Raw genomic sequence first — 15919 nt, 5'->3', positions numbered from 1 at the left:
AAAGCAGACTGGTTTTCTTACTCGAGTGTGTGTGTGTGTGTGTGTTGATCCCGGTTGCTAACACGCGCGTGTTTGTGTGGATACAAAATACCAGCCCGCTGCCAGATTTTTTCTCCTCCCCAGTCCTCGATGACGTCACGGCGGAGTGTTTTCTTTTTTTCTCTCTCCGCGGTTACCGGGCAACGAGAGGCGTGTCCGGGGTTTAAGAACTAGGCTAGGAAAGCCCTGCGCGCATCTGACGAATCACTCCCGTCCAGACACCGGAGCGCGCGGCCGCGGCAGCGAACGGGACACCGGGAATCCCCGAGTGTCGGAACCGAACATGCTGCTTTGATCAGCCGGATGGAACGCGTTCGATGCGCTGTTAAAGAACTCTTTGATCAAGGATTTGAATAGTTTTTGAATTCTTTTCCTCTTCCTTCCACTCATGAGGTGCGTTCTGCACTTGGAGAGTTCCATTTTTAATGATTTTTAATTTTGGGGGTTTTAATGTGGCATGTTTTCAGGAGCTCTCCCTCTCTCTCTCTTAGGATTATAATTTTTATTTTTTTGCATTTATTAATTTTTTAATTTCAGGCAGCCTCCGACTGAGTTTGATAGCATGGCACTGAGCGGAACGATTTTGCCCTCCATCTCCACCTTCGCGAGCGGCACCGATGTGAAGCACAAGGCCGTGTTGGGACCCGGAGCTGCCGGTTCAGTGAGTATCAGCACAGGTGTTGCTGATCCTGATGATGATGTTCGGTTTATTCTCACGGTTTCCACCGAGCGAGGGATTGTGTCAGAGTTGTTGCTCCGCGGCAGGGGCGTGAACCGATCCGGCGGCTCGAGCTGTTCTCTGCATGGGAAATATCTGACATGCACTGATTATCACAAAGTACAGCTTCTAGTTTAGTGTGGATCCTCCTTTAGGGTCTGTGGTTATCAACATAGAGGCTCTTTAACGCAGTATTGTGTTTGAGAGAGTGATGAGCGCAGAAGGAACATATCTGTGATGAAATAAATACTAGTTTATTATGTTATAGTGTTTGCATTAATATAAAGTCTACTAGCTTTCACTACAGTAATCTGTGTTGTGTTGTAGTATGATCTATTCTAGAGTTGTTGAAAAACACTTGTGAAATATGTAACATGCACTGATTATTACAAAGTACAGCTTCTAGCTTAGTAGTGTGGATTCTCTTTATTGAGGGAAAGTTGGTTTATATTCACACATTCAGACTTTCCCATTAATAATATACTGAAAAGTTTTCTTTGACTGCTGATATGACAATTTGCAAAGTACAAATGACAAAATGTGTGAATATAAAACCAACTTTACCTCAATATTCTCCTGTTTTGGCGATCTGCAGTTCTAAACAAACACAATACTCACTTGAAACAGGCTCTGAGTAATCCATGGGTGCAGAGAGCGAATATATGTGATGAACAAATACTACTTTATTATGTTTTAATACTTGCATTAATGAACATTTTAGTTTTTACTACAGTAATCTGAGGTGTGTTATAGTGTGATCTATTCTATAGTTGTTGAAAACTAAATATGTAGCATGCACTGAGTACAAAGTACAGCGTTTAGTTTAGTGTGGATTCTCTTTTAGTGTCTGTAGCTATAAATATATACTAAATACTAAATAATAATAATAATAATAATAGAGTAATTGACCCGTGCATATCTGTGATAAAAAACTAGCTTATTATGTTATAGTGTTTGCATTAATATAAAGTCTACTAGCTTTCACTACAGTAATCTTTACGATCTATTCTATAGTTGAATCTACTTATGAAATATGTCACAGGCATTAATTACAAAAGTACAGATTCTAGTTTTGCATGGATTCTTTTTATTAAGGTAAGTTGGTTTTATGTTCACACATTCAGACCTTCTCCTTTATAATACATTGAAAAGTATTGCAAATTCTACAGTGTAATCATATCAGCAGCCTATGACTATCAAAGTACAACATCGCTGACAGTCAGTTAAACAGGGCTGATGTTGATTTGAAGTCATACTTATATATGATTTCAGAATATTCAAAAGTACCATGGTAAACAATATAGGGAGCGTGTCACAAGTTGTCACTGAACAAATGTGTGAATACAAAACCGACTTCACCTCAGATATTCTCTTTTAGGGTCTGTAGTTATACACAAACACAATAATGGCTGAAAGAGTCTGTGAATAATTCATGAGCGCAGAGAGAAAATATCAGTGATGAACAAATACTAAAGTTTATTATGCTGCAGTATTTGCATTGATAAACTCTAATACATACTTTAGATGTGTTGTAGTATGATATATTCTATAGTAGTATATATACTGTAGTCATTTGTTTATATTAGTATAGTTTAAGGTTAATAAAGTAACTTGTTACTGTAATTAAATTACTTTTACGCGATTACAGTTGCTTATAATGTACTTGTCCTAAATATACTGTAAAAACTGCAGGGTTTGCACACAATTCATTCATGTTGTCCCCAAAATAAACACATTACGTTAATGTGACTAATTTAAGTAGATTGAACATAAAACAGTTAAGGTCTGTCTGTTCTGTGTAAATCATTTCAGAAAAGCAGACCTTAAGAAAACATGAGAGATTACTTCATGATGATATATACTAGAAGTTCTGAGAAACAGTATTTGTGCGTTTACATGTATTCAGATATTTTGCATAATCACTCGACCTTTCAAAGGTTAAATTTGTTTGACAATTGCTCATGCTTAAAGGGATAGTTCCCCTAAAACTGAAAATACTGTCATCATTTACTCTCCCTTCACATCTTCTAAACCTTTTTTTATTCAGTTGAACACTAAAGAAGAGATTTCGAAGAATGCTGAAAACCTGTAATCTGCAATAGTATTTGTTTGTCCTACTATGAAAGTCAATGGTTACCGGTTTTCAGCATTCTTCAAATTATCTTTTTTTGTGTTCAACAGATGAAAAAAAGCTTATAAAGGTTTGTAACCACTTGAAGGAGAGTACATGGTGAGTAAATTGTATTTTTTTGGGTGAACTATCGCTTTAAAAAGGTCCTATGGTGTGACAGAATAAAATTAATATGTATACTCTTTATTGAGGGAAAGTTGGTTTATATTCACACATTCAGACTTTCCCATTAATAATATACTGAAAAGCTGATATGATAATTTGCAAAGTCCAAATGACAAAATGTGTGAATATAAAGCCAACTTTGCCTTAATATTCTACTGTTTTGGTGGTCTGCAGTTCTAAACAAACACAATACTCACTTGAAACAGTCTCTGAGTAATCCATGGGTGCAGAGGGTCAATGGTTACCGGTTTTCAGCATTCTTCAAATTATCTTCTTTTGTGTTGAACAGATGAAAAAAAGCTTTTTAAGGTTTGTAACCACTTGAAGGAGAGTATAGTGAGTAAATTGTATTTTTTTGGGTGAACTATCGCTTTAAAAAGGTCCTATGGTGTGACAGAATAAATGTAATATGTATACTATACAAAATGAGAGTGGTTTATCTTAATTTTTAGACACTTATATTCATATAATGCAGTATATTTAAGGGGATTGTTCACCCAAAAATAACAATTTACTCACTATTTACTCTCCCTCAAACCTTTATGAGTTTCTTTCATCTGTACACACACACAAAAAATATTTTGAAGAATGCTAAAAACCTGTAACAATTGACTTCCATAGTATTAGTTTTTCCTACTTTGGAAGTCAATGGTTAGTTGTTTTTCGTTCTTCAACATATCTGGGGTTTTTTTTTTATTCTGTTAAAACACAAAAGAAGTTTTTTTGGAAAAATCAGTAACCATTGACTACTGTAGCAGGAAAAACTAATACTATGGAAGTCAATGGTTACTAGTTTTCATCATTTTTCAAAATATCTTCTTTTGTGTTCTATAAAGAAACCCTAAAAGGCTTGTAACTACTTGAGGGAGAGTACATAAGCAGTACATTTTTATTTTTTGGGTAATCTATCCCCAGCAGGCACAGGGCGTCAATATGACGTCAGATTGATGTTGCACCCTAATGTCGTGGGATGTTGCATTTTGTTTAGAAATGAAAAACGTGTAGACGTCAGAACCCAACGTCAGGCCGATGTCAATGTCCAAAGTTGGACAGATGTTGCATTTTGGTTACTTTCCAACGCAACCTAAAGTCAACCAAATATCAACGTCTAATGATGTTACCGATTGATGTTGTGTGGACATTACCAATATGACGTCTATCAGATGTTGGATTTTGGTTGCTATACCTGATGAATAAATGTCAGTATCTGACATCAATGAGAGCCTGGTTTAAGATGTTGGCTCGATGTTGGATTTTGGTCACTTTCTAACACAACCTAAAAATCGACGTCATTTAACGCCGTTATTGAACATCACAATAATGTTGTCCTTAGACACTGGCGACCTAAATCTAGCCTAATATTAACGTTTTATAATGTTGTGTGTCTGCTGGGTGCCTTTAAGAGTCAAACAAACTGTTAATGAAATTAATGACCATTAGCAGTATAAATGACATTTGCCATCACAACATTGAAAGTTTCATGTTTTCACATGTATATTACTTGACAAATAATAAAGTCATTTAAAAACATTTTTAATTTATTCTGTAGTGTGTTTAGCGATTAAGCTGATTTCAGTCATCATACAGTAAACATCAGTCATTTCGTCATTCAGTCATAACGATTTTGCATGTTTCTTGAGGTTGTTCCGTATGATGCAATTTTTCTGTGTGATTTAATTGGACGGGAATCACATGTCTGATTATTCTACTTTAGCCAATCACCACAGACAAGAAAGAAAATAATAAAAGTAGTGACTTCAGCTTGAAGGAAATCTGGAGTTAAAGAACAGATACAGCACTTAATGTACTCATTTTAAAACTATTATTAAAGTAAAATTCCTGGGTAAAACTACTCCATTACAGTCATTTGAGTATTTGTCATTTCACAGCACTTGCTTTACCTCAGCAACTACAGAATCACCACAACAGATCAATCAAGTACTTTACTATTGTATGGCTCAAAAACACAACAGTATTTACTGTAAATAATAAAAAAACAGAAGCTATTTTAAATCAAATCATGTCGGCATGTTAGTCTGACTAGTTTTGACATACCAGGCTGTTTTTCTTATGCAGCGTGCGAGAATAATTGTCCTTTAATTCGATATTTATCTTTTTGAGAATTACCTTGTTGATTACAAGCACGCACAAATGATTTAATTGACTTAAAAAGAGGCTTACCTTATAAGCACGCACAAATAAGCATCGTTTATTTAGCTATTATTTTTATACTTGTTAATTATTATGCACAAATATTAGCATGCACAAATAAGCGTGCTTTAATTTGATTATCTCATAAGGGTCCTTTAATTAGACTTGTTTGAGACTTACATTGTCAAATAGTAGCATGCACAAATAAGCGTCCTTTAATTTGAGAATTGTTTTTTGGGAATTGATTAACAATTAAGGTAATTAATTAATTGCATGCACAAATAAGCATTGTTTAATTAACTCAGTAATTCTCTCATAAGGGTCCTTTACATTTTTTGACTTAATTTAGTTGATTATTAGCATGCACTAATAATTTAATTTGATTTAAAAAAAAGAGACTTACCTTTGTAGACAAGCAAATAAGCGTCCTTTAATTTGATTATTAGCTCATAAGGGTCCTTTAATTAGACTTGTTTGAGACTAACTGTGTAAAATAGAAGCATGCACAAATAAGAGTCCTTTAATTTGAGAATTACATTGATTAACAATCAAGGTAACTGATTGATTGCATGCACAAATAAGCAGTGTTTAATTCAATAATTTAATAATAAGCATCCTTTAATTAGATTTTTTGTGACTTAATTTTGATGATTGTTAGCATGCATGAATAATTACTTTTGATAAAAACCTTTAGATGTAAATGTACAAATAAGCGTCCATTATTTTGGTAATTTTTTTGGGGGGACTGACCTTGTTGATTATTAGCATGTACATCCCAAGCGTCCTTTAATACTGACCTGATCAGATAGTGATGCAGCATGCACAGATAAGCGTGCCATAATTGAACACGTGTTTAAACCTCACCTTGTCTTGTTCCCTTCTCCTGCATGTCTCTGTGTGTTTGCAATAAGAGATGGAAGGAGGAGATGTCTCACCTGAAACGCCCCTGCATGTCTACAGGTGCGACCTGCGCTGACCAGGACGTCCCGCCAGCCATGGCCAAGATTGAGCCGGAGGAGCTGGAGCTGCTGGACTATGACTTTATTCTGTCAAACAGCATGCTTCAACAGCAGCAGCAGCAGCAACAGCAGGCCAGCACTTCCAGGACTATCCCCGCATCGTCCCCTACACACTACACCTTCCCCATGCCCTCTCCTCAGGGCCAGGAGGGCAGCATGCTGTACACCATCCCAGATATCAGCGACGTTTCTCCATCCGGAGGTTTCGTTGCTGAATTAATGAGGCCGGAATTGGATCCTGCGTATCTCCAACCTACAAGCCTCCACGGGAAATTTGTAGTCAAGACCACTATGGACATGTCCGATTACAACCAGGGGGTTAACATTAGCAAGGATGCATCCTCCATCCCGTTTGCATGTCCTAGAATAAAGCAGGAGTGTCAGAGCACGTGCACCGTCAGCCGGCCCATGGATCTGCATCTCGGAGGGAGCTCGGCGAGGTCTGGAGTGCATCAGGGCTCGATGTTGGACCCTCATACGTTTAGTTCAGGACGGGGCGCCAGATCTTCGCTGTCTCCAGATGAGCATCCACAGGCTCCGGTGCTCAGCTCGGGATATCACCCGTCTACGGCTTATTCTGGATTTCCACAGGCTCCGGCACAGTCGCTGCAATACCAAGGTGATTTTATTCAGTCATTTCTAGAATTATATTGCGTACTGATTACAAACTGCATGACAAGATTGTTAATTACACATTTTTTTGATGGTAAAGTAATCTGATTACTTTTGGATTACTTTTGTGGTGACGTCATATATATTGTAGTAGTATAATCTTGTGCTATTTTGAAAGATGGAAAGGAAATAATACATATACACACAAACACACACACTTATACATACACACATAAATCTTTATATACACAACATTTCTGTGTTGTTCTTGAATCTGATTGGCTGATAGCCATGCGATATTCAGCAACTCACCCTTAAGAACTACTCTGCCCACACACAGCAACACGTAGAGGTTTTATTGCAGCTGTTGGACAACATAATGTATTTTAGAGGCTTTTTAGTCGAGAATGTTGTCGTTTAGATTGCAGCTATGCAGTTTATTTATAAGGACAGTGTCTATTTTAAATATTTATATTTTTTGGAGAGACAAAGTGTCGGCAGCCATTAGCCTGTCTTTGTCGCCATCCTGTGGATGAACTACGTCAACTGTCTTTGCTCAAAGACATAATAACAGGCCACAGCCATATTACCCTGCAGCCCAAGACTGGTTACTTGCTGAAGCTAAGCAGGGCTGAGCCTGGTCAGTACCTGGATGGGAGACCACATGGGAACACTAGGTTGCTGTTGGAAGTGATGTTAGAGAGGCCAGCAGGGGGCTCTCAACCTGTGAGTCCTAATGCCCCAGTAAAAGTGAAGGGGACACTACACTGTCAGTGGGCGCCGTCTTTCGGATGAGACGTTAAACCGAGGTCCTGACTCTCTGGTCATTAATAATCCCATGGCACTTCTGGTAAAGAGCAGGGGTGTAACCCTGGTGTCCTGGCCAAAGTCCCTCAATCGTCCCTTACGATCATGGCTTCTCAATCATGCCCATCCACCGAATTGGCTCTATCACTGTCTCTCCACTCCCCCAATAGCTGGTGTGTGGTGAGCGCACTGACGCCGTTGTCCTGTGGCTGAAGTCGCATCATCCAAGTGGATGCTGCACACTGGTGGTGGTGTGAAGAGACCCCCCTCATGATTGTGAAGCACTTTGGGTGTATGGCCATACACAATAAATGCGCAATATAAATACACACATTATAATAAGCCCTTAGATGAGAAAAACGTTTCTAACGCATCTCCTGTGTTCGTCGCTGCAGACTAGTCCATTAAACAGAAAGAAAGAAGAAATGCCCGCATGTGTTTAGCGTTTTTCCTTATCGAACACAAACAGTAATCTACTGTTTGCTCTGCTTTGGCCTTTTTGGGGATAATTATTATGATCTCCCAATTGCAACAGAGAAATACTGAGTGATATCTTTGTAGACTGATGGCATTCCATGCCGTTCAGCCTTATAATCTTAAAATGTCAGCAAAATCAGCTGTTTTGTCATCACTTTAGACATGAGAATCCTTCAAATACTGATGTTAGTTCTAAAGTGACGTTGGTGATGTACATACCGGTCAACATTGGGATGTGAAAATAAGATCGACATGTTTAGATAGACTTTCACTCCGCTTCAAATCGCATGTACAGAATCCGTTTGGGAAACAGCGACTATTGATCACTATGGAGCGCGTCCGACAGTCACTCACCGCTATATGACTGGTTTGAGGATTGCATAGGAGGGGCGACGGCACCTGTAATGAAAAGGAAAGGGAATCCCACCGTTTTTATATTTATTTCAAAGTGTTTTCTTGCCTAAATAAAGCAAAAAACACAGAATTGACTCACATTTAAGAGCAAGGGGTGGCCCCTGGTGGTTCGGCGGCATGGGTTGTGTATAGCTAGGAACAGCTCTTTGATGTTTATTGGCACCCTTTATAGAAAGATTAAAAATACAGGAGAAATATGGAAAAATACCTTTACAGGATGATGGCAGGATAAAACTGTAAAATATGGGAGAATCCCTGGGAAAAACAGGAGGGTTGACAGGTATGGTGATGTAGCAATGGTTTCTGCTATTCTGACGTTAGCGGAAGAAAGTAGTTGCTCTTACAAAAGGGTTTTTAAGACTCTCGTGTTTGATTTTCTTTTTTATATACACGATTGTGCCGTCGAACTGTGTGTAACATGTATAAATGCAATATCACGCTCGTGGCAGTGCAATATGGCTGTATATCGTCACTGGTAGAACACTAAGGCATGCCTCCCGCCAGTGCTGATATACAGCCATATCACACAGCTACTCGTGTGATATTGCTTTTATAAATATATATATAATATACACACACACACACACACACACACACGCACACACACACACAAACACACACAGAAGTAATCTGAGTACATTTGTATTACAATTATAAATAATATAAATATTTACTCTTTATCAATATTAAGGTTAGCCTGGTCATGATAATTTTATTCAGTCAGTTATATACTATAATATTATATTGTTCACTGATTACAAATTGCATGTCGATTGTTAGATTGCAGATGGTTAAGGTAAAGTAATCTGAATACATTTGGATTAGTTTTGTGGTAACTATTAATTGACATCACATATATTGAAGCAGGATAATGTTATGCTAATTTTAAAGAAATGATTTTAATCAGCTATTTCTATAATAACATTGTTTACTGATTTAAAAATGGCTAATATCAGTAGATTGCATTAACTTTAAAGATTACATTTAGATTAACTTTAAAAGATATTTTTCTCCAAGTAAATTTGCAAATGTAAAGCAGGGTGTCCAATCATCCTTCTGGAGGGCCAGTGTCCTGCAGATTAGATCTCCAACCAGCCCAAACACGCTCGTCTGCAAGTTTCTAGTGAGTCTGCAGATCTCGATTAGCCGGTTCAGGTGTGTTTAATTAGGGTTGAACCCTGCAGGACAGCAGTGACCTCCAGAAACAGGTCTGAACACTCCGGATTTAGCTACAAATGAACTTTCTCTCAGCATTTCCTCACCATTCACTTGTTCAATACCTGTTTGAGTTACTTGCTTCTGTTGAACACAAAAGAAGATATTTTGAAGAATGTAGCCATTGACTTCCATTTGTTTTTCCTACTATGAATCTCAATGGCTCGCAGTTTCCAACATTCTTCAATATATATGTTCAACAGAAGGAAAACAAACTCAAACAGGTTTAGAACCACCTGTAAATTTACATTTCAAGGAGAACTGTCCCTTTAAAATCATCATGAACCAGAAGTTTCAGTATGACTTATTTTTGGAGCCCCATCTCTCATATTTCACTCGCGGCGAAGAGAGGGGCGTGGCTAAACATATTTCATCCAATCAGAAAAGAAAGAGCAGAATCAAATTGTCATAGTGTATGATTGTGTGTGAGTGTGTGTTTTCCAGTACTGGGTTGCAGCTGGAAGGGCATCCGCTGTGTAAAACATATGCTGTAATAGTTGGCAGTTCATTCTGCTGTGGCGACCCCTGATTATTAGTTTGAAGAGAAATTAAAATGTAACTACGTCAACTAAAGCATCAGATACACTGCATTTTATTTAATCAATATTATTGTGTACAGAAACGTAAGCTATATACCTTATTTGGGATTCAAATCATTTTAAACGCAGGCCGTAAAACATCATTACAAGCACACATATAGGCTGTGCGATTATGGCCAAGTCAAACATATATTTGTCTTACAGATACGTGCAGGACATCATTCAAAACTGTAAAGGGTTTACATTAAATTGTGTATAACATACTTATCCAGAAACAAAACAACGTGGCTTTGTAAATGAACGAAACGCTATATTCTTCGTCTCTGTTGTTAATGCTGCCATCTGAGATCATTTAACTATTTAATTTCATCATTTCATGGTCAAAAATAAAATGAAAACATTCAAATAAAACAAAACAAACATCTCAATCAGTCACCCGTGTCCTTTAGCTGCTTATGCATGTGTATATCTGATGCTCTTATCGCCCGCAACACGGTGCACTCTCATCACTATTTTTTAATTTGAGGAGAAGTCAAATTTACATATGTGATTTCAGCGATCAGATGCATTTAGAGCTGTGCAGTTTAGTCTTTAAGATGTCCCAGAACACCTCCTGAAGTGGTTTCAGCGATCAGATTTAGATCCATCTCTAATGAGTTTCTGAGGGCATACACAGCTGTGTTTCTCACAATCAGAGAGCTTTACCATCAGAAAAACACGAAGTGACCAGCGGTAAACTTAAACATTAAATGAGATCAAAATCCCGGTCAGTATCACGATCTCAGATCTAAAAATGACAAGTGTAAATCAAAAAATTGGCATCATGTGTAAAATTGTAACGCGTAAAAGTGAAAACTAAATCAGGGTATATGCAGGAATCCTGAAGGTTTATCAACACCTTTTTATAGACCTTCTCAGAATATTTTAAACCTTTCAAACCTTTCACTTAATAAACAGATGTAGTTAAATGAATAAATGGAGCACAAGCGTGCAACAGAACTCAGATAAGCTCAGAAGAAATAAAGCTTGAAAGAATAAGTGACGCTGTTGTTTTCAGCGACAGGCTTCAGCCACTGTTTAAACTCGTCTCTCTCCAATCAGGAGTACACAATCTTACATGATCACCTTTTGCCGTCTGTTTCGCTCTATGATTTCACTACATGTGGAGAGCGTCACATCACCTTCCTCTGTGGCTCGCAAATTACGAGACCTCACCCGGATGGAGGAGCTTGGCCAGACGCAGCCCGAGCCAATCGAGTGAATTGAGCACGCTGTTGTTAATAAAAGGAGGAAAATAAGCATGTTTTTTTGGAGTCAAACCCTTTGAACAACGCTTAAACTAAATTTAAGACTTCGTAAAAACGCAATTACGACTTTTTAATACCTTTTAAGACCCCGCGGACACCCTTTAAATGCAGAATAAGAAACAACAAGGCCGTGTACAGAAAGATAACGAGCATGCATCAATAATGAAATTTTGAATTACAGAATTACATTACACAAACCTGAACTCTTAATACTGATTTTGTTTGCAATTAGGAATAAATTCAGGATTCATTTTTGATGCACACTCATTATCTTCATTCATTTTCCTTAAGCTAAGTCTCTTAATTATCAGGGGTCACTTAATTGTGCTCACAAACTATTCACATGGCCTCCATTTCAGAGCTGAGTGAAATTATATCCTTAAACAGCAGCTCTATAAATGTGTTTGTTTTATTTAAGATCATTTATCATGTTCTTTAGAGCTGTAAAGCACTCCAGAATCTGCCAGATTGATTAGCTGTAGGCTCTAGATCAGTCATCTGAAGTGTTATCATACAGTGTTATGCTGGAGTTCATCAATAGTCCTGCATTTACTAACACACACTATATCTGAAGTGTTTTCCTCCTGTAGAAAAACATCATAAGAACAAGGTTTAGTGTGTTACAGCAGTGTTTTTAACAGACTAAACACTTTATTGATATAGTGTACAGCCAAGCACATGTGGTCAGAACACAAACGAGTCGCAGATAATGAAGTATTAAGCGTTTCTTCTAAAGAAAAGCCTGACTAAGCAAAATGCTAGCAGGCGTCTGTAGCTCCGCTCACTCTCCGCCTCTTTGCCCTTGTTTGGTATTCCCTGGCGATGACGTGCGAAACAAAATGGCGACGGTTGGCTGCGCCTACTTGTAGCTTCTTTTGGGTTCTTCAGAAACCTATGAGTGACGTCACGGATGCTACGTCCATATATTTTACAGTCTATGGTTTATTTTTAATCTCAAAAACCAGAAGAAAGAAATTCAGCTACATCTTGGCTGATCTGTGAGGGAGTAAATTAACAGGACATTTTCATTTTTGAGTGAACTACCCCTTTAAGTGTTCTCAAAGTGTAGTTTGTCCTGTAAACACAGTCTTGCTGCTCATTTTGGTAAGAACACTCCTGTGAAAGAGATTATTAATCTCAGAGAGCCTTTTCTGCTTGAATAAAGGGTAAAAACAATATCAGAAGATCGTCAAGGAGCCTTTTTAGATTTACGGGATTCTCCTGTACAGCAGAAGTGGTGATAGTGTGTACAGTCAGAGCGCAGTGAATGGGAGAGAACAACACATCATTATTCTACAATCCTATTTGCTGGAATAATGACAGAAAAACTCCAGGATGGTGTTATGAAGACTTTCAGAAAGAGGAAACAATAGTGTGAGACTGATAACGGCAGCTAGAAGAGAGAATAATGGCAGATTTACTGTCCTGAACCCATACACACTGCATTACACACACCTCATTCACTTTTTGTAATTTGATGCAAACATACATAAATACATATAATATTCATACATGTAAATAAATCTAAATATTAAAAACGTTGAAGGATTGAAGATGCTGATGGGCATTAAACGCATCATAATAATCTTGTGAAAAGGGTCCAGCTTTGTGTGTGTGTTTGGTCAGGGTTTGTAGAAAGGTAGATCTGGTAATGTTAAATGCTAACACTCATTCTGTCTCGGCAGAGCTCATTCCCCCTGCTGAGGGGTTGCCGGAAGAATCCAAACCCAAGCGGGGCCGACGCTCCTGGCCGAGGAAGCGGATCGCCACACACACCTGTGACTACGCTGGCTGCGGGAAAACATACACTAAGAGCTCACACCTGAAAGCCCACCACAGGACACACACAGGTCAGCTGATACACACTCTAACACACACAGGTCAGCTGCAGCACATCTGTGACAGCATTTGAGCGAGACGGTTATAGTGTTAACACACTTATACAGGTTGGTACTGGTGGCTTATGAGGACTCTCCATAGGCTTAATGTATTTAAAACCATATAAAACTTTTATTACAAGACATGCATACATACACACACACACACACACTAGGGATGCTCCAATTGATTGGCCAGAGATCGGCATCGGCCGATACTCACATTTCATGACTTGATCGGTACTCACTAATCTGGGGTGTGTTTCCCACACAACGACGCAACTCACAGCTGAACTACCATAGTACGATGCATCGTTGGGGAAAAGAACGATGTAGTGACGAGTGTTTCCTAAAACCCGTAGTTTCTCTGTCGCAGATCCATCGTTTGAACCACGTTAGTTATAACGTAAAACACCCACAATGATGCTCTAAACGGGGTGGATGAACTACTTAATTAGATAAGAACCCCATCATTTATTTGTACAAATTACATTGTTTTACATGCAAACGCATTACAAAAATCCATTATCAGTTTTGATGAAAACATGCACTCGCTCTCCATAATAAATGAAATGTATGGAATAGCACATATAGAGTCTGTTTCTTTTACACATATTATTGAGAACATTACATATTCTATTGTAAATTAATATAAAATCACTTACAAAAGCTAACACATATTCTAAACTCATATATAAATCGTATAAATAAATAAATAAATAAATAAATAAATAATGGGGCAATTTATTAGGAAATGAAAAAAAAATCATACTTTAATAATAATAATAATATTAATAATGATGATGACTATTATTATCATTATTATTAATAATAATAATAATAATAATAATAATAATAATAATAATAATAATAATAAGTAGGATGTTTTTTATTTGTTATTTTGAAAAGTTTATTTTTACAATGTGTAAACCACTGCAGAAATGTTCTAGCCAACAGGCCCATGTCATATACAGTACAGATGCGTAATAAAGAACCTACTATTAATTAAAAGCAATAACGTATGCTTTTTGTTTTCACAAGCTTTGGGGAATAGAACACAGCCAGGAATTCTGTTTCTAACTACAGCTCCAGAGGTGTAGTTGCAAGTGTACTAGTTTGCAATGCAGTTTCTAACACAGTTTGTTGGAACGATGGATTTGGGAAATGGCAAATCAACAAACTATGTTTGTAACAACAAAACTTGCAACCTTAGTTGGCTAACCATGGTTTTCAGAAACGCACCTCTGGCCGATCTCATGACCAATCACAAATGTTTGTTTCCAAGCAGAGGACACATAAGAACTGAAATCATAGAACTTTTTACATTTCCTTTATTTGAAAAATGTTTACATATCAGCACTGAAGATTCTGTGTTTTCAACAATAAGTTAAAGATAACTTACTAGAATATTTAATAATATAACTTATTGTAACACATGTATTGTAATAAGCTGTCGTTTATGGACATATTTCCTTTCAATAAAGAATGGATTTATAGGTGTGCATTTTAACTCCTTATCCATCAAATATGCACTCCAAACTTCATTGAGACATGTTGAATTCTTCATCTGCAATGTTTCCAAATTGCTTTATTAGTGACCTTATTAAATCTGTTTTATCTGTTTTATTCTGTAAAGTTGCTTCTGACCATGACATGTCCACACTACATGGTTAAGTGTCATACCTGGACTGAAAATGTGCTTTACGCATTATAAATCTTAAAGCATCAGAATCAGTACTCGGTATCGGCTGCAGAAATCCTGATCAGAGCATCCCTAACACAAACACAAAGCCTAACTTCTAAACAAACACACACACACACACACACACACACATCCCAAAATGCTCACAATCACACACACATGCACACAACCACCAAATACATGCACACCCTAACACACACACACACACGTACAGACACACACACACACACACAAATGCACAGGTGCACACGTATAAACAGATACACATGCACACTAACACGCGTACACATCTTAAGACACACACACCCACGTGGTGCCACACCCTAGCACACACCCACACCTTAACGCACATACACACCCTAAAATGCACACACATCCTAACACACACACACCTTAACACAGCACTGCCCACATAAAAATATACTTGGTCGTTTTTATTAATACTATAATGAAGTACACTGCAGTCAAGTGTACTACACTCAACATATGAGGATATCTCCAGAGTTAACTGGAGTGTTTATTACTGTAGTCATTTTTCAAGTGTGTGTGCGCAGCAGTGGGTGTTATGTTTTGGGTGTGTGTGTGTGTGCGCTGCTCAGACAGCAGGTTAATGATACTGATCCTGGTGAATGAAAACCACAATCCTGTCTGACTTCCCTCTTCTATTCATCTGTGTAGGGATGAGTGTGTGTGTGTGTGTGTGTGTGTGTGTGTGTGTGTGTGTGTGTGTGTCTGTGAACCCCCGG

At 37.8% G+C, this 15919-nt stretch overlaps 1 protein-coding gene across 2 annotated transcripts in view; it reads left to right on the top strand.

Annotated features, from left to right (window-relative positions):
- The first annotated feature begins 243 nt into the window (after positions 1-243).
- Positions 244-15919, top strand: part of klf4 (Kruppel like factor 4) — a 17349-nt gene continuing 1673 nt past the window's right edge. The window contains exons 1-4 of one of the 2 annotated variants that reach the window (XM_056446586.1): positions 244-432; positions 577-700; positions 6116-6842; positions 13280-13444. In XM_056446586.1, coding sequence (XP_056302561.1) covers positions 428-432; positions 577-700; positions 6116-6842; positions 13280-13444 — 1021 coding nt within the window. In that variant the 5' untranslated portion in view covers positions 244-427. Of the gene's footprint in view, positions 433-576; positions 701-6115; positions 6843-13279; positions 13445-15919 lie in introns of those variants that run through there. The other variant, XM_056446587.1, reaches the window with a different exon arrangement.

Source organism: Danio aesculapii, chromosome 21 (assembly GCF_903798145.1).
Source record: "Danio aesculapii chromosome 21, fDanAes4.1, whole genome shotgun sequence".
In the NCBI taxonomy this organism is placed as follows: domain Eukaryota; kingdom Metazoa; phylum Chordata; class Actinopteri; order Cypriniformes; family Danionidae; genus Danio; species Danio aesculapii.
Note: the sequence above shows the minus strand (reverse complement) of the source record. Positions and strands in the feature narration are given on the sequence as shown.